At 48.4% G+C, this 19710-nt stretch overlaps 1 protein-coding gene across 6 annotated transcripts in view; it reads left to right on the top strand.

The window, feature by feature from the left end:
• The window catches only part of OTOF (otoferlin), a 156907-nt gene that overhangs the window by 93864 nt on the left and 43333 nt on the right, over positions 1 to 19710 (top strand). For all 6 annotated transcript variants that reach the window (XM_078381484.1, XM_078381482.1, XM_072986239.2 and 3 more), the window contains 10 exons: positions 615 to 699; positions 6007 to 6166; positions 8435 to 8621; positions 8825 to 9011; positions 10898 to 11121; positions 13395 to 13503; positions 13694 to 13877; positions 17158 to 17278; positions 17696 to 17796; positions 19118 to 19208. In XM_078381484.1, the coding sequence (XP_078237610.1) occupies positions 615 to 699; positions 6007 to 6166; positions 8435 to 8621; positions 8825 to 9011; positions 10898 to 11121; positions 13395 to 13503; positions 13694 to 13877; positions 17158 to 17278; positions 17696 to 17796; positions 19118 to 19208 (1449 nt within the window). The remainder of the gene's footprint in view (positions 1 to 614; positions 700 to 6006; positions 6167 to 8434; positions 8622 to 8824; positions 9012 to 10897; positions 11122 to 13394; positions 13504 to 13693; positions 13878 to 17157; positions 17279 to 17695; positions 17797 to 19117; positions 19209 to 19710) is intronic.

Raw genomic sequence — 19710 nt, 5'->3', positions numbered from 1 at the left:
TCTCTGGATCCTAACAGCAACATGAGCTAGTTAGCCAAGCATCTCCGGGTGATGCCAGACAGGGCATTTCTGCCTCCACTTTCTGTCACTCGGTGCTGAAACAGTGCAGGATTTGGCAGGGTTTGCATCCAAACCCTTGTCTGCAGGACTGGATGTGGCATAGCGCTATTCTGTAAGGCTGCAAGCTTTCCGTGACGAGCTTCCTCTTTCTTGAAGTTCTGTCCTGCTTTCATCATCCCCATGGCCACTATCAGTGAGCGATCAACATCGAAGAGGTCATCCAGATTGCTCCCGGGAGGCCCTTCCCGTGCGGACATCTGCGACCCCTGGGGAGCACCATAACGCTGAATCTCATGGCACCGGAACAAACTGATACAAAAAATAAATCAAGGATTTGAGGAGAGACAAAAAAAAGATAGACAGAGGTTGGGAGAATTTTCCAAGGGTTTCCTGTGCTTCCTCTGGAACTCCTGAGTGGAGGAGCCTGTGGTCTTTTGTGTGCAGAGGTCCCAGGTTCAAGAGTGGATTGCTCCACTTGGAGAAGGTTCTCAGGTAATGTTGGAGGGGGGGGGTCTTCCTGCATTTGAGTCTGTTTTCCTTTTGCCGCAATGCAGGTGATCCACTCCAAGAATCTTCTCCGCAGTGGGACCTTGGTGGGCTCTTTCAAAATGGACGTGGGGACCGTTTACAGCCAGCCAGGTGTGTATGAAAAAAAGGAACCTTTCTTACAGCCTGTGAAACCTGAATTTGGGCATGCATTGGACCAAGGAGAGCTTCATTCCAGGTGTGTTCTTAGATCTGTGTTCTGGAAGCCCACCAACATGCAGCTGGGGCTGGCAGGATGATGCAATGCGAGTATTTCTAATGTCGCCTGGACCTGATGAGTCCTCCAGATGAGTTGGGCTTCAAACTTACATCGTCCCTGTGAGAAATGCTCACACCCTTGTTGCTTAAATGCAGTAACCACACAACCACGAATACAAGCAGCTCTCCTTTATTAAAAAGCACTTTTGCAAAAGCGGGTGTCCTAACTGGGTAGGCAACACCCATCATACGAGAAGCATGATATTCCTTATTCTCGGCCGCAGGGTCCCTCCCTTGTTTCCCCATTGGCCCGGTACTCCAAGGTGTACAGCCTATCCGTTGCATCTAAACCTATCACAGGAAGTCCCGCCTTTGTTTACATCTCCCACTCCTCTCTTTACCTAGACCCAGTGGTGGGATTCAGCAGGCCAGCAAACGGTTCTGCAGAACTGTTAGTCCATTAGGTACTGGTTCTGTAGAACTGGTGCGAACCGGCTGAATCCCACCACTGCCTAGACCCCAGATTCTTATTTATTTCCATCCTTATTTGGTATTAATGTTCCCTTTTCCTAACCTCCCTGCGGTCATTCCAATTGACCCATTAAGTTCCTTCATTTTTACCTAAGTTTTACTCACTCTGTCTTCTTGTCAGTTCACTAGGGTACCTCCCTTATTTGTACTTTCCTCTTATAATTTCTCATGACTTCCCTAAATTCCTTGCGTTGGCTAAATAATTAACAAAGAGTATGTACTGATTATTTTACTCAATCATCCTGCCTTGCACAGACTTGCAGAAGCAGCGTTTACCTTCATCCGTTTCTCTCAATCCCTCCTCTCCTTATTTCATAACTGCTGTCTTTTGCATTTTGCATTTTCCTTTATTGTTTCTGGTCTCAAAAGTGTGATGATATTTCCTCTGTTTCCTTCTCTATTTCTGGTATTCCATATGTCCCCTCTTTTAACATCATCCTGGGAACGAACACTCCTCCTTGGGCATCTCTCATACATCTACATAAAAGGGGTGTGCATTGCATAATGCAACAACATATTATTCCAGTTACTATTATCATTACTACCCCCAGAAAAAGTGACTTCAACCATCCCAGGTTTGGTAGATAGCTAGTTAGCCGGGAAAATGGATTCCACCCTTCTTCCATAAGGGGTACTTCGGCTACTTCCTCCCTATGATTTATAGGTTCCTCAATTTGTTTCCCATAATCAGGGACATACACACAACACTCCATTCTAATACGTTTACACGTTCCTCCTTGGGCAGCCAAGATTATGTCCAAGGCCTCCCGCCCGAGTGCCACAGAAATTAGTGGAAGGTACAGTGGACCCTCTACTTAAGGAATTAATCCGTATTGGAATGGTGGCTGCAAGTCGAAAAGTCTGTAAGTCGAATCTCCATTGACCTACAATGCACTGAAAACCGATTAATCCCATAACCAGTGGTTTTTATTCTATTTTTATTCCATTTTGTTTTTTTTCTGGTCTGTAAGTCGATTCTCCGGCTGCAAGTCGAATCTAAATTTTGCAGCCAGAGAAGTCTGTAACTTGAAAAGTCTGTAAGTCGAGCCGTCTGTAAGTCGAGGGTCCACTGTACAGGTTGCCCAAGAGAACTTTGTACTCTTCGTCTGTCTTACCAGGTGACAAAAATTAGAAGAGTTCCCGCCCAGAGAAAACAAAATTCTTAAAGGAAGAAGAAAAAAAAAGGCCACACATCCAGACCCACCACACACGCACCAGATGCCACACACCAACTGGGCAGGGTTTTCTTGCTGTTGGTTTCAATTGTGAACATTGTGGGTGGACTAAAATCGTACAAAATGTTGTTTGTCCGCTTTGTTAGGCACCTTCCTCCTGCCCTGAAGTTATCCACGCCAAAATACTTGGCCTCCCCACTCCAGGGAAGAGCATGGGCGACCATGATTCACTAAAGTTGTTGTTGTTGATGATGATGTTGTTGTTTGTGTGTGTGTGTGTGTGTGTGTGTCCCTCTCCCTCTCGCCCTCCCTCCAGGATAGAAGTTGCCCTCCCCCCCCCGCTCAGGTGCCATTCATATCTGAAGGCGGCGGCACAGGGCAAGGCAGCCACATCTCCTGGTGGTTCACTCCATCACCCCCTTCTGTTCCTTTGCCCTCCCGTCGCCCCTTTTGTTTCCAGCACCCCCCAAATTGCCCAGGTTAAGAACCACTGCTCTAGACCATTTGCCAAGGGGACACGGAGTCTGGAAAAGTGGAAGGCATCCTTGTAGACTCTTGCCACGCCTCCTCCCGGACCCTCCGGGCAACCCTGGTGTCGGACCCAGTACTCAAGGGGACACAACTGAGAGAGAGGAACTCCTCCTTCTTCTCCCACCCAGGTCTCCGTAATGAATGCCGGCTCGGCCCCCTCATCCAAGATGAAATCATGGATGAGGGCCATCTTGGTTTTTTTGCTGACCTGGCATTTACCAACAGTACCACGTGGCCCGGGGTGTGTGTGTGTGTGTGATAGGGACACCTAGTACCGTTTGGCTCGGAGTAGAGCTGGAAAGGGTCATCAGGGTAAGGTATGGAACCTCCTTTCTCCTACGCGGGCATGCTCTCCTCCCACCACCCTCTCTTCCCCTGCCCTATATCGTCTCTATGGGTTGCCCCAGAGACCCTCCTGCTTCCCAGCTTATTCCCCAGCCAGGGAGCCTGGCAGCCAGCAGCCGCCCAGCCCCAGCCCCGCTGTCTCTCGCCCACTGATCTGTAGAAGGCAGATGGTCTTCGGCTCCCCTGAGCGCAGGAATGCTGGTCCGGTTAGGGTTGCCAGAGACATGGGTGCCAAAGGGAGGACATAGAAAAACAAAAAAGACGGCAGAGGAGAGCGTCTGCCTGCCATCCAGAGCATGGAGGAGAAAAGGAAAGTCTTCTACCGTAGCACTTTTCACCAAGATCTCGCAGAAGGACGGGCCACTAGCCCTTAAGAATGAGGCCACAGTACATCAAGCTCCTAAATTCACTCATCACTACTTGAACTTCAGCAGTAAAAGACACAGCCATGGGCAGCTCTGAACAGTAAATTACAGGTCAATCAACTCATTATTTTACTGTCATTTATGCCTTCACATGTTCCAACTGGCGTGCACACCACAAAACCTATCATCCACATACTAGGAGACAGACCTAAAGGAGAAAACAACACTCGCCTACACCTCCCGAAAGGGGATGACTCGCATGTAGGGCCCAATCCTCAGGCACCCCTCCCAGCTTCTTGTTCCACCACGGCCCTTGGCCACCCTTTTCCCTTCGGTAAATGAAGCCCCTCTCACTCGCTCTGGCTCCCCCCCCCACTCCATCCATCCATCCATCCATCCATCCATCCATCCATCCCCACCATTGGCAGAATGACAGACGCCACATAAGACCAGGGTCCCTTCCCATTTCAGGCAGCAGGGCGCCCTCTAGTGGCCGCAGGGGCCACCGCAGGGGAGGCCAGGTGCCTTGGACCCAAAAGCGAAAGCCAGACATTTTAAAGGTTTTTATCTTTACCCCCCGGACAGAGGACATTAGGCTAAAAAGGAGAACATGTCATCCTTTTGACGGACGTCTAGCAATCCTAAGGTCCGGTAGGGCCTGTCTGCATTTTAAAATCACTAGGGGACGCCTTTTTCTCAGCCCTGCCACCTTCACAGGTGCGTTTGGTGGGGACACAGGAGAAGGGCCTTTTCTGTGGCTGTTCCTTTAGCCTGTGGAACTCCCTGCCACAGGAGGCCAGGCTGGCCCCCATTATTGGCTGTCCTTCCGCTAGCAGGCGAAGAAGACCTTTCTCAGCGGACAGGCTTTTCCTCAGAGACTGGCTGTCTGAGTGGAATTTTGGTTTTTAAATAGATGGTATTACCTTGCTGCATTGAATGTAGTTCTGGAGTTGCTTTGTTTGTTGTTTTTTAGCATGGCATTTGTTTGATCCTTTTTCATATTTGTACACTCACAATTGTTAGCTTTAAATATGGTCTCTTAATGAGGCAAGTCCCCTTGGGTCCTTTTTAAGGGGAAAGATGGAGTAAGAATAAGCAAACAGACAAACAAACAAACAATGCCACAAACTGCATCTGGTGGCATCGGATTTTGGAGCAGAACCTGACGGGTTCCGAATTTGTGCGGCACCTCAAGAGTAGGGCCTGGTGATGGAATTTGCCTGAATATGTGCGGTGTGTGTGTGTGTTTCTACTGAATCAAATTATTTTTAAAACATGGTTAAAATGTTGCAATATACATAGCAATGATTATTACAGTTACTACTTCTGAAACTGGAGGACAATTAGTGGATGAAAGATAATTAGCGAACAGTGGTGGAACGAACGAAAAGTTAATTGTAGTAGTCTCAATAAGCAGATCGTTAGACAAGCAGTTGCTTTTGCTTCCTTGGTGGGTGCTAGCAAGCACCCACATCTGAACATAAGGAAGCTCCTTGTTCAGTGCATTCATAGAAAGTTTTGTGTACACTTTGGATGGTGGTTAAAGATTTAATAAATGTGGTTTTATTGTTGTTATACTGATGATTAGTTCTTTGTTGCAGCCAATGACTGGAACTGTTCAGAGTTTTGAATTTCTCATTAAATTCCTCTAGCTGTGCAGCCAGAAGTGAAGGGATTCACAGAGTTCTCCAGATTAGTCCACTCCTTTTTCTCATCAACTATCATCTACAGTATGAATATCTCACTCTGGGACATGTATAAGAAAAAAAAGGTCTCGTTACTTACAATTGAAGAGACCAAACAGGAAACGGACGAACATGACTGCTTTCAGCAACAGGCCTCCACAGACTTACAGACAAAAGAGAGGGAAAGAGACCCAGAGGAGAGAGAGGCGGGGCTCTCTTTGAATTCAAAGCAGGGAAGGAATGATTGGTTAGTGCTGGATTGATTGATAGTCAGCCCAGAAAAACCCCTCCCAGCCAAACCTCCTAAAGGCAGCATGTGAGGCTGCAAAAACAACAACAACAACCCTCCAACAGAAACAAATAAAGAGAACTGAAAAGAACCCATTTCCCAGTCGATTTTCCACCCAGAATAATGAAATCTAAAGGTTAAAGGCACTTTATGGAGCTGCATGGTCAGCCAAGCCAGTCGCCTCGTCTTCAGAGCTTGAGCCTGCCAGGTGGGGGTGGGGGATTCTGGAATTTGTAGTCCCAACCGAGAACTGTTCCCACCCTCTTCCCTTCTGTCTGCAGAACACCAGTTCCACCACAAATGGGCCATCTTGTCCGATCCCGAGGACCTCACGGCGGGGCTGAAGGGCTACCTGAAGGTCGACATCGCCGTGGTGGGCAAGGGGGACAACATCAAGACGCCCCACAAAGCCAACGAGACGGATGAGGATGACATCGAGGGGTGAGGAGGAGAGGAGGATGGCTCCCTCCTTCCTAAGAGGGAAGGCAGCCGCTGAGGTTACAAAACGGGAACTCAGCCTGAGGGCAAAGGCGGAGACTCATTCCTCCAAAGCCATTCCACATTGGATCGAGATAAACGAATTCCCCTCCATCTGATCTTGAGTCCGCTTTGCACAGAGAGCTGGCGGTAGGGTGAGGCCGGCGGTGGGGGACCCCGGATGAGCTGGGTGGACGAAGGTCTGGCTGATTTTTCCTGGCTGACTTGGCCCTTGGGTGCCAACGATGACCCTCTGCTTCGGTCGACCAGAGTTGTCCTCTTTGCTTTTTCAGTCTCCGTCCTTCTGGACTTCACTTTTGAGGCAAAGCACAAAGGCCTAAAAAACCCACAGCTTCACCCCAAGCAGAGGAGACCCATGGAATTAATGGGGACCTCTCTAGTCAAGATTGATAGGAGTCCAATCATTTGAACAAATCTCCTCTACAGTGGTGCCTCACACAACGAGTGCCTCACACAATGATAAATTCACACAACGATGGCTTTTCCTGAAAAATTTGCCGCCTCACACAACGATGTTTCCTATGGGGAATTTTCGCACAGCGATGTCCATTTTCGCTCCTGTAAAAGTGCCTTAAACTGTTTGAAACCTGTTTTAAATGCTTGCAATCGCTAGCCCACCTCCTGAAACCTATGCAAACTTTTGTTGTTCTGAGTCTTCGTTAATTTTTGGTGATTTTTTGTTTTCTCCATTGAAAGCCATTGGACAGACTGTCCAATGGCTTTCAATGGAGAAAACAAAAAAATCACCAAAAATTAAGGACGCCTCGGAACAACAACAAATTAAGTTTGCATATGTTTCACAAGCTGGACTATCGATGCCAAGCATTTAAAACAGGTTTCAAACAGTTTAAGGCACTTTTACAGGAGCGAAAAGGGACTTCACAAACCCATTCAAATGCATTGAGTCGGCTTCAATGCATTTCAATTGGGGAACCGCGTTTCCCTCAACGATGTTTCCTATGGGGATTTTCGCTTAAGGACGGCAATCCATTCCAATTGGAACGGATTAACGGGTTTTCAATGCATTTCTATGGGAAATGGTGTTTCACAGAACGATGTTTCACAGAACGTTTTTTTTTTTTGAACCAATTAACATCGTTGTGCGAGGCACCACTGTACTTGGGACCGATCACTGGGTTTAGACTGAAGGGCTTTAAGTGCAGTTTGGCAATGAGGCAACCCTGGTGTGGAGACATCAAATGTACCCGGCCTTTGGTGCTCTTTATATCCGGGTGGGTCATTTTCTTTCTTTCTTTCTTTCTTTCTTTCTTTCTTTCTTTCTTTCTTTCTTTCTTTCTTTCTTTCTTTCTTTCTTTCTTTCTTTCTTTCTTTCTTTCTTTCTTTCTTTCTTTCATTTGTTCATTCATTCATTCTTTTGTGCATTCGTTTGTGCATTCATTCGTGCATTCGTTTGTTCGTTTTCTCTCTCATTCTTTTCTCTTTCGCTCTTTTCTCCTTCTTGCTCTCGCTCTTTCTCTCTTTTGTTCTTTCGTTCATTCGTTTTCTCTCTCTTTCATTCTCTCTCTCTCTTCCTTCCATCCTTTCTTTCTCTCTCCCCTTCCCAGTAAGTATATTTTACTTACTATTAAACCGATTAAACAGCAAACTGGCAAATGTGAAAGACTTTCAACAACAGACTTCAACAAACTCACTGACTTCCAACAGACTGCTGAGGTGCAATAAGGCACAGAGCAGAGAGTCAGGGCTCTCTTTGAATCCAGAGGCAAGGAAGAAGGAACGATTGTTTAGTGCTAGACAGACTGATGGGTACTCTAGCCCAGAAAAGACCCTCGCAGCCAAACCTACTAAAGGCAGCATGTGAGGTTGCAAAATCTTCAGCAGGACCTCACCTCCTCCCCCACTGCATGCTATGTTTTCTCCCCATTTGTGCCCTATTGGCATAGTCTTGTTCCTTTTTCCTTCCTGGGAGAGAGGGGAGATGTACCGTATTTTTCGCACCATAAGACACACTTTTTCCGGGAGGTCTGTGCGTCTTATGGAGAGAAGAAAACAGATTATATTTTCCTGTTTTCTTCTCCTAAAAAATTGGTGCGTCTTATGGAAAGGTGAGTCTTATGGAGCGAAAAATACGGTAATCTAACATACCCAGGGGCACTACATGGGGGGGGGAACTGGTTTAGAGATGAGAAGGAGTGTCTAAAAGAAATCACCCCCTTATCATCATCATCATTCCACTCCTATATCTTGCAGGAACTTGCTTCTCCCCGACGGAGTGCCTGCCGAGAGGCAGTGGGCCCGTTTCTATATCAAGATTTATCGTGCGGAAGGCCTTCCACGCATGAACACCAGCATCATGGCCAACGTGAAGAAGGCTCTCATTGGGGAGAACAAAGATCTGGTGGATCCCTACGTTCAGGTCGTCTTCGCAGGCCAGAAGGTAGGTGGATTCGTGAACCCTGGAAGGTGGGCTCGGAGGCGTATCTCTAAATCACCATTGGCTGTGATTATACAGCAGCTGCTTGTTGGCTTCCTGGTCCTCCGTGGCTGGAGACCCAATGTCCAATTGGGTGGACCTGGAGGTTGCGTCCCACCTGGGCCTTTCTTGGTCTTCTGAATTCTGCTTTTGCAACATCTGCTCAGGGTAAAACTTCAGTCCAGAAGAGCAGCTACGAGCCCTTGTGGAATGAGCAGATTGTCTTCACGGAGATGTTCCCCCCGCTGTGCAAGCGCATCAAGGTCCAGATCCGTGACTCTGACAAGGTCAACGACGTGGCCATCGGGACCCACTTTATCGACTTGAGGAAGATCTCCAATGAAGGGGACAAAGGTGAGGCGAGAGGGGGCTGGAGTCGTGGCTGAGTCCCACCTCAAGTTACCGTATTTTTCGCACCATAAGACGCACTTTTTTCCGCACAAAACAGGGGATGGAAAGTCTGTGCGTCTTATGGAGTGAAGAAAACAGATTATATTTTCCTGTTTTCTTCTTCTAAAAAATTGGTGCGTCTTATGGAAAGGTGCATCTTATGGAGCGAAAAATACGGTACCTTAGAAGAGAGGGAAGGACATTCTTTTTCATCGTGTGGGGTCTGTAAGGATGCTGTGAAGGCTCCTTCTCCTTCCCTGTCATCCCCCTTCGTTGGCAGAGGTTTGGGAACAATACGAAAGAGAAAGCTTGGGATGCCCAGTGGTTCTCTTGTCAGATGGTAAAGGAAACCATAGAAATGGGTGGAAAAGAGAGGATACGAGAGCCGTCTTTCTGTGTCTGAAGTGTTTTCCACGTGGGCGATGGGCCTGGCTTGTTTTTCCGTAACTCCAGAGGGCAGGACCCGACGCAGTGACTTCCAGTGATAAGAAAAGAGAGTTTGAGTCAATGTTCCAAACTGGAAAAAAGGACAAATCAGGCTGGTTTGTGGTTCGTTGCTACCCATGAACTGCACTCGTAGTCTCAAGATTAGACTACTGCAATGCGCCCTACATGGGGCTGCCTTTGAGGCTGATGCGGAAACTCCAGATGGTACAAAATGCAGCGGCCAGACTTCTTAAAGGGGTGAAAAGGTAGCAAGAGATTTCCCCCCACGCTGGCCGCCTTGCATTGGCTGCCCATTTGTTTCTGCATCGATTTCAAAGTCCTAACAATGACGTATAAAGCCCTAAATGATTTAGGACCTCGATAGCTGGCAGAGCGCCTTCTCCCCCCCCCCAGTTCTGCCAGAGTGACTCGTTCCAGCCAGGCCGGGTGGCTGAGGGGCCTCACGCTGAGGGAGGTCCGGAAGGAAAGAATGAGGAACCGGGCCTTCTTGGCAGTGGCCCCTCGCCTCTGGAACCACTTGCCCGTGAAGATCCACCTGGCTCCCTCTCTGGATGTCTTCAGGAATAAATTTAAAAAACCTGGCTATTTGGGCAGGCTTTCCCTCCCACTGTATCTTAATTTCTTATACTTTTGCCATCTTGGATTTATAATATAGGCTTATTGGTTTTATTGGTTTTAAATTTGTAAAACAACCAGAGTAGACCTTGGGTCTAGATGGGCAGGATAGAAATCCAATAAATAAATAAATACCCTGGGGAAAAAGAACCAGTTCATGATCCATTTTGCCCTGAGTCGTGCTAGCGGGAGGGGGAACCTAACGCCTCTACCCCCTCGGCCACCTGCCTGCCCCCTTCCCGCTGCCCCCCCCCCATTGACTCTCTCCCTGGTCCTGCCACCTGATGCTCTTCATTCTTCATGGCTGCATGAAGAACGCCCGGTATCCCTTCCAGAGACGGTCTGTCTCAGCGCATTTGCGCTCCCAGGTGGTGATGTTGGTGGAGGAGGACCAAGGAGAGGAGACAACAGCACCCAGTAGGGAGGCGATGGGGGGGTACAGCGGGAAGGGGGCAGCAAATCCATTTTGCTAAAAAAAAAAACCACAAAGCGGTGAGTGGGGGGGAAATTGGTGTTTCGTCCCCCCCTCCAGCAAAACAGGATCCCCGAATTAAATGACGAACCAGCATCATTCATGGTTTCTTTCAGTCCGTAGTTCAGCTTGTGCCTAGCTCTGTTTTGGACTGTAACTCTCCAAATCTCCGAGCCAGCATGGCCAATGGGATTTGTAGTCCAAAATGCGGGGTGGGGTAGGAAAAGGAGTTTTAAACGAACTGTGTGACTGTTTCTTGTTTGAGTCTTTGAAACGAACTTGTCTTCGAGCGCCCTGCTCTTGTTATTCTTCCAAGGTTACCTGCCCACCTTTGGCCCAGCCTGGGTGAACATGTACGGCTCCACCCGCAATTACACCCTGATGGATGAGCACCAGGACTTGAACGAGGGGCTCGGCGAGGGGGTCTCCTTCCGGGCCCGCCTGCTCCTCAGCCTGGCGGTGGAGATCCTGGACACCAGCAATCCGGAACTCACCAGTTCCACAGAAGTCCAAGTCGAAATGGCCACACCTGTCGCCGACGTAAGTCTCCTGCGTGGTCGGATTCCACGGAGGAATATCTGAAGGTCTTCTGCGTCGAAAAACGAACATGCGTAACCTCTCACATGAGTCGCTTTAGAAAGTGACTCAAAATCTATTTAGAATACTAAATAGATGACAAACTAAAATCTTTTTAGTTTCTTTAGATATTACAAAAGCAAGAGGAACATAGCAAAGCATCACACTTCTAAATCTGTCGCATCAAATTACATTATTCTTAGCCCTCCCGGCAAAGATTCTCTTCCCCTGTGTGTGAACAACAAAATCTGTGTGTCTCGTCTCAGTCCAAACAGGGCAAAATCTAACTTATTTATACTTTTGGATTTTTAGCGTCGCCAAAAAACCTTTTGACAAGGCTCTGGATTCTCGGGAGATTAGCATTGCGATAACCCATTTCCCCAATCTAAATGGATCCCAGGATCGTTACTTTCAAGGGCTTGAGCGTATAATCACCCCTCCCATGACTTAACGTAGGTTAGTTAATGTAGGTTAGTATACTTTAACTCAATAAGCTACTTTCAGCTTTTTAAATATATACTTTTTATTAATTTAAGCTGCCTTGGGTTCTTTTCAAGGAGAAGGGAGGGATAAAAATATTTTAAAATGAATGAATGAATGAATGAATGAATGAATGAATGAATGAATGAATTAATTAATTAATTAATTAATTAATTAATTAATACGTTTCTGCTTTCTTGGAGCATCATAGAACAAGTTGACCAATCCCAGTCACACAAACTGAATCGGCTCATAAAACTTCACCAGGTTGATCTTCCAAGTAAAAAGGTCCACTTGGGATCCTGAAGTTGACAAGACGTGTTTTCCTTGTCTAAAGCTTGAAATAGTGTTTATTAGAATAAATAGTGTCAAAAAGCTTGATCCTTCGCTGTTTCATTAAAAGTTTTTACTCAGAATCTAACCCTCTGAAGTTTTCTGAGCCAATTGAGTCTGTTTGATTGGGGCTGGTTGAATAAATAAATGTTTCTTCATTTAAATTTATTATTTTCTCATGCCATATAATTGTACAGTATATACTGTACATTTATGATGGACAGCTCCCCAACATGGGTTTGCAGGTCTTCTGTTGCCACCTTAAGGGAAACTTTGTCTTTCCCCCCAATGGAACCATTTCCCATGGTTTCCCTGCAAAAGATACTAATTTTCTTCACAGGGGAATGCCGTTCTGAACCAAACTGGATTGATTAAAATAAATAAATAAATAGGCTGGTGCTTGAAATAACGATCTGACCATGGGAAACCTAATGGCGAGGAGATGTCGCCGTAATGGCATTCCCGTATGCAGACCTGGGAGAAACTTCTTTTTTTAGAGGACGACTCGCAGAACTTCCCTTAGGATGGGGATTCCTTGCTTGAATTCTCTTGCTGATTTCGGCTTGCGTCAGGAAAGTCTTGCCAGTCTCGGTGGCCCGTTACGGCGACTCGTTCAGGAGGTGCCTGGGCCCCAAGAAGGCTTCGGGTCCCTTTGTCAAGGAGCAGCATGTGGCTTCCGGGACTTGAGTGGATTTCCTCATGGAAGCTTACTTCAACCATGGGAATCTGGCCATCATTGTTTTTTGAGCTTTGACGGTCCTGAATACTTTCCATTGCCCATCCATGCTGATTCGGGAGGCTCTGGATTCAACTGTTTGGTCATTGTGACTTTTTTTAAAGTCCTGGAGGCCATGGGGAGGTTCTGGAAATTAACAGAAATCTAAACATGTCAAGTCCCTGATAGAGACAGGGGGAAAGATGGATGCTTCTGGATATTTGAGGGACCTATGTCTCAGTGCGGGAGAAGTCATTTTGCGCTAGATAGTGCTGCCCCTCTCTGTGTGGGGTGTGGGTGCCTTTGTCTCCTGCTACTACCACGTTAAGAAAGTTGCTCAGGAGACAAGCTAAGCGTGTTCTCTTTCCTGACACCTTGGAAGAAGCTAGTGGCATCCATGGTAGACGGCAAGGATGGGGACGCGATCCACGGGTCCCACGGTCAAGTTAGATTTAAGTCACACGAGTGACCCAACTCAAGGTTTTTGTTGTTTTCAATAACTCAGATTCCACTCTTGATGCAGAACCCACTTACCTTTCCCTTCTTTCTGGGGGGGGGGAGCTTGTTTCGGACTAGTTTTTTGGGTCAACAGACTTGCCAACATCTCTGGTAGACGGGGGTCAACCAGAAGGGCTCGTGGTAACAGCTCGGCGTAGCGCTATGCCCCTGTGAGCTGCAGCAACCTCCGGGTTTGTATTCCATCCTACAGAACTGCACTGGCAAGATGGAGGAGTTTTTTCTCTTTGGGTCCTTCCTGGAGGCCACCATGATTGACCGGAAGAATGGAGACAAGCCTATCAACTTTGAGGTCACGATAGGTTTGTATCCAGGTGGAGAGGGGGGAACGTTTTCTTAAAGGATGGGATGACCCGTCTGCGAAAGGGGTGTGCCGTCTGCGTGACGCTGTCCAGGATTTGGCACCCGGAGTAGGGTTTGCCGAAGCGTCACCCCACCCTCCAGCGTTCAGGTTTCCCCAACACCCCTGTGGCTCCTTTTCTCCTTTCCTAGGCAACTACGGCAATGAGATTGACGGGCCCTCCAGGCCCCCCATCCGGAGGAAGAAAGACAGCGGAGATGGCAATGAGGAGGAATCCGAGCTGCTGCAGAACGAAAGCGACGAGGAGGGAGTGGATGATGGAGAGTTTGTGTCCGTCTCCACGTCTCCCCCTCTGAAGCCTCTGATCACCGACAGGCAAGTGAATTTGGCCCAGGTGGAGATCCTGGTTGTCGGAGAGGAAGGAGAAGGAGGGAGAGCCTTGGGTTGGTTGCCATTCCCTTCCTTTCCCCACTTTTTGGTTCAGAGGTGAGGACAAAGATTCCCGCCTCTCCCCTCTTTGGGATCAAGGCTTGGAAAGCTAACTTCCCGTGGCTCCATTACCACCACCACCCCCCAGATTCCCTCTTTTACCGTGGGCTTTCTGCGGTCCAAAAACTAACTTTTCCAAGCTGTGCTTTGGCTACTCTACACCGAGCAGAAGGGATTTTATGAAACTCAATGGATTTCTGTGAAGGGCCAGTGGTCCTTTTTTTCCGTTTAGATAAGGGCTTCCTGACTCGGATGTTCTTGGACTACCACCCCCAGAAATCCTGGCCATCACAGCTAGGGAGGAAGGCTTCTGGGAGCTGTAGTCCAAGAACATCTCGGGACCCAAGGTTGGGGGACTACTGGTTTAAGATGCTTTATTTACCGAAGAACATAAACAGAACCTGGCTGGATCAAATGTTGAAGTCTGGGTAACTCAACATCCAGTCTCCAGCACAGTGGTCAGTAAAAATTACATTTCTGGGCTAGAGCGCCCAGAATCCCCTGGCCATTGTGGGTAGGTTTTAGTCCCAAAAATGTAACCCTTTCAAATCTCTGTCCTGTTGCTTGCTAGGCAGATACCTCTGGGAGGACAAGTCAATTGCCTTAACTCACTCTTGGCCACCCCACTGCTGCTACCATCAGATATTTAGGGATAGGTAAAGGTAAAGGTCCCCCTTGACATTTTGTCCAGTCGTGTCCAACTCTAGGGCGTGGTGCTCATCCCTGTCTCCAAGCCGTAGAGTGAGTGTTTTTGTACAAAGACCATTTCCGTGGTCACGTGGCCAACACAAATAGACATGGAACGCCATGACCTTCCCACCGAGGTGGTACCTCTTTATCTACTCGCGTTTTTACATGCTTTCGAACAGCTAGGTTGGCAGGAGCTGGGACAGGAAATGGGAGCTCCCTCCATTGCGTGGATTCAATCTTACGATGGCTGGTCTTCTGACCTTGCAGCACAGAGGCTTCTGTGGTTTAATTTGCAGTGCCACCACGTCCCTATATTTAGGGATAGACAGCTTCTAAACTCAGAAGCACCTAGGATGGCTAAGAGCTGTGGATTATCTGGCCAAGAGCCATTTCGGCTGCCACCTGCCTTTGCATCTTACGACCGTGAATGTTTATGAGGGAAGAGGAGCTGCCGGCTCTCCTGAGGGGCTGTCGGAGGTCTCCGACAGAGTAACAGAAATGGCACAGAAAGGAGTGAATTGTTTTCAGCCGCAAAGATTCGCAACAGTCCAGCAAACACCGCTTTTTGCACCTTTCCCTGCAGCCATTAAGTTACAGCTCAATGCTGTGCCTTAGAACGGCTAAGGAAGCCCTCTACAACCCAGCTCCCTCCAGATGTGTCAGACTACAATGCCCATCCTTCCTTGAAGGAGCAGGGCTCTGGCTGAAACGGTAATCCACAACCCTTCAAGGCGCCTTGGATGGGGAAGACAGGGCCTAAAATGTCAAAAGAGGTCAAAATTTAACAACTATTAGTCCATCTTCCTTGCCCGTCCTTCCCTCTCCGATACCTGCGACTCTAACCCAGAAAGCTCGGTTTGGAATTCACCCGAGTTCCTTCCCTGTTACTCTCCCAGAAGCCCTGAAAGGCAGGTCAGATGGAGGTGGCTTGCTCGCGGCTGACCAGTGAGGATGGGACTGGAAGTTACATGGCACGCACAGGATTCTGCCTACTGGCTTGAAAGCAGGTGGAGGGGAGGCCATTCATTGTGCCCGAGTGACGGGGGTCCATGGTTTCCCCCCAGCCCTTGCCTATGTTCATGGGGGCTTCCAAAGTCGAGCTGGGGGAAGAAACTGGAGGAGGCAGCCAGATGGAGGAAGAGGAGAAGCCCCTGAGAGCTGCGATCAATCCATTTCCAAAGACAGAATACCCATTTTTGTCCGCACAACCACTTACAGGGCGGTGGCCTTCAAACCCGGGTTGGCTTCCTTTGGGAAGCAGGAGGCTGGAGTAAGAGGGTTGTTTGGGTCTGATCCAGCGGCGAAGCTCTGCTTCTAGGTTCCCATCACTCCCCCTCAACCCTGCAGGGATGTGGTGGCGCCGCAGGGACGTGGTGGCGCTGCGGGCTAAACCACAGAAGCCTGTGCTGCAGGGTCAGAAGACCAAGCAGTCGTAAGATCGAATCCACGTGACGCAGTGAACGCCTGTCGCTTTGTCCCAGCTCCTCACCAACCTAGCAGTTCAAAAGCATGCCAATGCAAGTAGATCAATAGGTGCCACCACAGTGGGAAGGACACAGCATTACGTGTCTATTCGCGCTGGCCATGTGACCACGGAAGATTGTCTTCAGACAAAAGCACTGGCTCTATGGCTTGGAAACAGGGATGAGCATCGCCCCCTACAGTCGAACACGACTGGACAAAAATTGTCAAGGGGAACCTTTACCTTTATCTTTACCCACCCCCACCCCCACCCCCACTCTTTGCCGTCTCAGATCCAAGAGAGGAGAGAAAGGGGGAGATCGGGAGGGCCCTAGCGTGGGAAGAAGAAGTCCCGTGTCCGTTTCCTGAATGCCCCACAATAGCGAATGCATGGATGTGGTCCCTCTGCCATTTCTTGCCATTCTTGACACCTACGGTGTCTACCGTGCCTTGATAATATGAATAACGGTATACTGTCAGGTCAGTTCTGACTTATGGTGACTCTTTCCAGGGTTTCCCAGGTAGAGAGGGCTCAGAAGTGGTTTCCCTTCTTCTGGGGTCACCCTGGGCTTGTACAGCTTGCCCAAGGCTATCCAGGTTGACTCTACTCTCAGAAGGCCCAACCGCCAGATTCCTAACTCACTGAGCTATCCAGCAGTCCCTTCATAATCATGTGCCGTCAAGTCCATTCTGACTTATATCAACCCTTTTCAGGGTTTTCTAACTGCTGTGAATACTCCGAAGCGATTTACCGTCCACTTCTTCTGGGGGTGCCCTCGGATTACTTGTGCAGCTGGCCCAAGGCCACCCAGGCTGGCTCTTCTCCCTGGAGGTCCAAGTGGGGGAATCAAACTCCCAACCTCTGGCTCTTCGGCCGGATGCCTAAACCACTGAGCTCTCCAGCCAGCATGTCTTCCTTGCCTGTTCGCAAAAGAGATGGAGGGGGCCACGTTTTACAACTGCAGGAGGAAAGAAGAACCACAGCTTAGGGTTGGTTTCCTCCGGTTCTTTTTAGGAACTATTTCCACCTGGCGTATTTCGACAAGAAGCCGTGCATTTACATCAAGAGCTGGTGGCAGGACCAGAGGCGACGCCTTTACAACTCCAACATCATGGACAAGATTGCGGACAAGCTGGTAAGAGGGTTGGCGGCAAGGAGACAGGAAGAGTCTCCCAAGAGGTCCAGAGACAGGAAACATTGGTGGGGTCTTTCAGACGACGTCTCCCATAATCCCAGAGCCAATGTGAGCTGTTGCTTCTGGGATTCTGGGAGCTTTGGTCCCTTAGTTGTTGTTAAGTCTTGTCCGACTCTTCCTGACCCCCATGGACCAGAGCACGCCAGGCCCTCCTGTCTTCCACTGCCTCCCGGAGTTTGGTCAAATTCATGTCAGTCACTTCGATGACCCTGTCCATCCGTCTCGTCCTCCGTCATCCCCTTCTCCTCTTTCCCTTAGAACCCCCCCAAAAACCCTTCCCCATTTCTGAAAATATCAGATAGGCACCGGTCACTGCTGGTTTCCTAGGCTAAAAAGGGTTCCATCCTGATCTTGCAGGAAGAAGGCCTGAACGATGTGCACGAGATGATTAAGACGGAGAAGCCTCACCCGGAACGCCGACTCCGAGGGGTCTTGGAAGAGCTGAGCAGTGGATGCCTGTGAGTCAGTTACGCTCCGGCTTAGAGAAAGGCCAGCCGAGAACTGGAAAGAGCAGAAGTTCTGCTCCCCTTCCCATCAGGCAGATGCGTTCAAAGTTCAAAGGTCTCTCCCCCCACCGATGCTGAAAAACACAGATTATCTCAAACACTATTATACTATACATAGCATGGTCTCTGGTTCCCCCTACTGGCTAGTTCTGATAGCTTCATCTTGTACAGCGGTACCTCAATCTACGAACTTAATCCATTTTGGAACAGTGTTCGTACATCGAAAAGTTCGTAAATCGAAGTACCATTTTCCATTGAAATGCATGGGAATGGAATTAATCCATTCCAGCATTTAAAAAAGGTATCAAACGGTTTCCTCCGATGTCGGGGGGGAAAGCCCTTTGAGACCTCCGAAGACGCCGATCACTCCGTTCGTAAAAAAAATGGCATTGCCTTGAGAACGGAGCCTCAACCTCATTCGTAGGTCGAGGCTCTGTTTGCAAGTCGATGCCAATTTTTGCGAATGGAGCTGTTCGTAAATCAAAAAGTTTATATGTAGGGACGCTTGGAAGTCGAGGTCGCAACCGTGATACATTGCAGTTGTAACTATCTCACACAGGTCTCCACTCCCTTTTGGGGTGGAATTTTTTTAAAAAAGTATCAAAAGGAGTACAATTATTTTTTTATATATTTAGGCTGGTAAAGGAGGAATTTAATAAGGTTCAAGGACTTTGACTGTTTCCTTGTGCTCTTTGGAGAGCACTGGGGATGATGGAGAGAGTGGACAGGGGGAGACCCAGCTTGTTAGGGTGTGTTTAAAATGGGTTGGGAACCTCAAGGCCCTCTAGATGTTGGTGGACTGCAGTTTCCATCAGACTTCACCATTGGTGAGGCTGGGGCTAATGGGGCCTGGAGTCGAACTGCATCTGGAGGACCACACATTTACCAGCACTTGGATGTAAAGGTCTAAGATTCTTCTTGTATGCGTCACAGATCCACCTTCTCCCTTCCAACTGGGTCTGTTGACAAGGTGTACGAGTTTCCTCTCAAAAGCCGAGCATGTCTTCTTGTATTTCCTCTCCAACCAGCTAGTTTTGCCCAAGTAATTTATTCCAGGCTAATTTTTACCTAATGCCCATAGAAATTAAGTTTAGGGTTGCAGGCCTCCTCTAGAATTTGTGGAAGGAGCAACGGCGAGTTTCGGCCGAATCCACGCAAAAGGTGCTCCAGTCGGTGATGGGAACGCTTAACTCTTACGTGGATGCCCGATCCTCCACCCACCTTCTCCTTCCTTTGAGTTTTCACAGGCACCCCGTTCTGTCTTCTTTCCCAGGCGGTTTGTGACCCTTGCGAACAAAGACCAGAACCAGTCGACGCGCACACGGTTGGATCGCGAGAGGCTGAAAGCCTGCATGCGGGAACTGGTGAGTGCCTCACCTCGTGGAATCATAGAACGATGGAGTCCGGAAGGGGGCCTCATCGAATCCAACCCCCTGCTCAAGGCAGGAATCCAAGCCGAAGCGAATCTGGCAAAGAGTTGCCCCATTTTCTCTTGAATGCTTCCGGAGATGGAGCGCTCAACACCTCCTGTAATTTATGCCATTGCTGTACTGCTCTAACAGTTAGGAAGTTTTTCTTGATCTTCAGCCGAAACCTGGCTTCCTGCAGCTGAAAGCCATTATTTCCTGTCATGCACTATGGGATGGTTTATTTATATGATTTATTTATTTATTGGATTTCTGTCCCGCCCATCTAGACCAAAGGTCTACCCTTGAGAACAGATCCTGCCACTTCTCCGGATGACATCCTTTTCAAGTCTTTGAAGAGGGCTATCTTTTCTCCCCTCCGTCTTCTTTTCTCAAGGCTAAACCTGCCCAATTCTTTCAGCCTTTCCTCATAAGACTTCGTTTCCAGCCCTCTGATCAT

Source organism: Pogona vitticeps, chromosome 1 (genome assembly GCF_051106095.1).
Source record: "Pogona vitticeps strain Pit_001003342236 chromosome 1, PviZW2.1, whole genome shotgun sequence".
Classification (NCBI taxonomy): Eukaryota; Metazoa; Chordata; class Lepidosauria; order Squamata; family Agamidae; genus Pogona; species Pogona vitticeps.
This window is presented reverse-complemented; position numbering and strand designations above follow the sequence as displayed.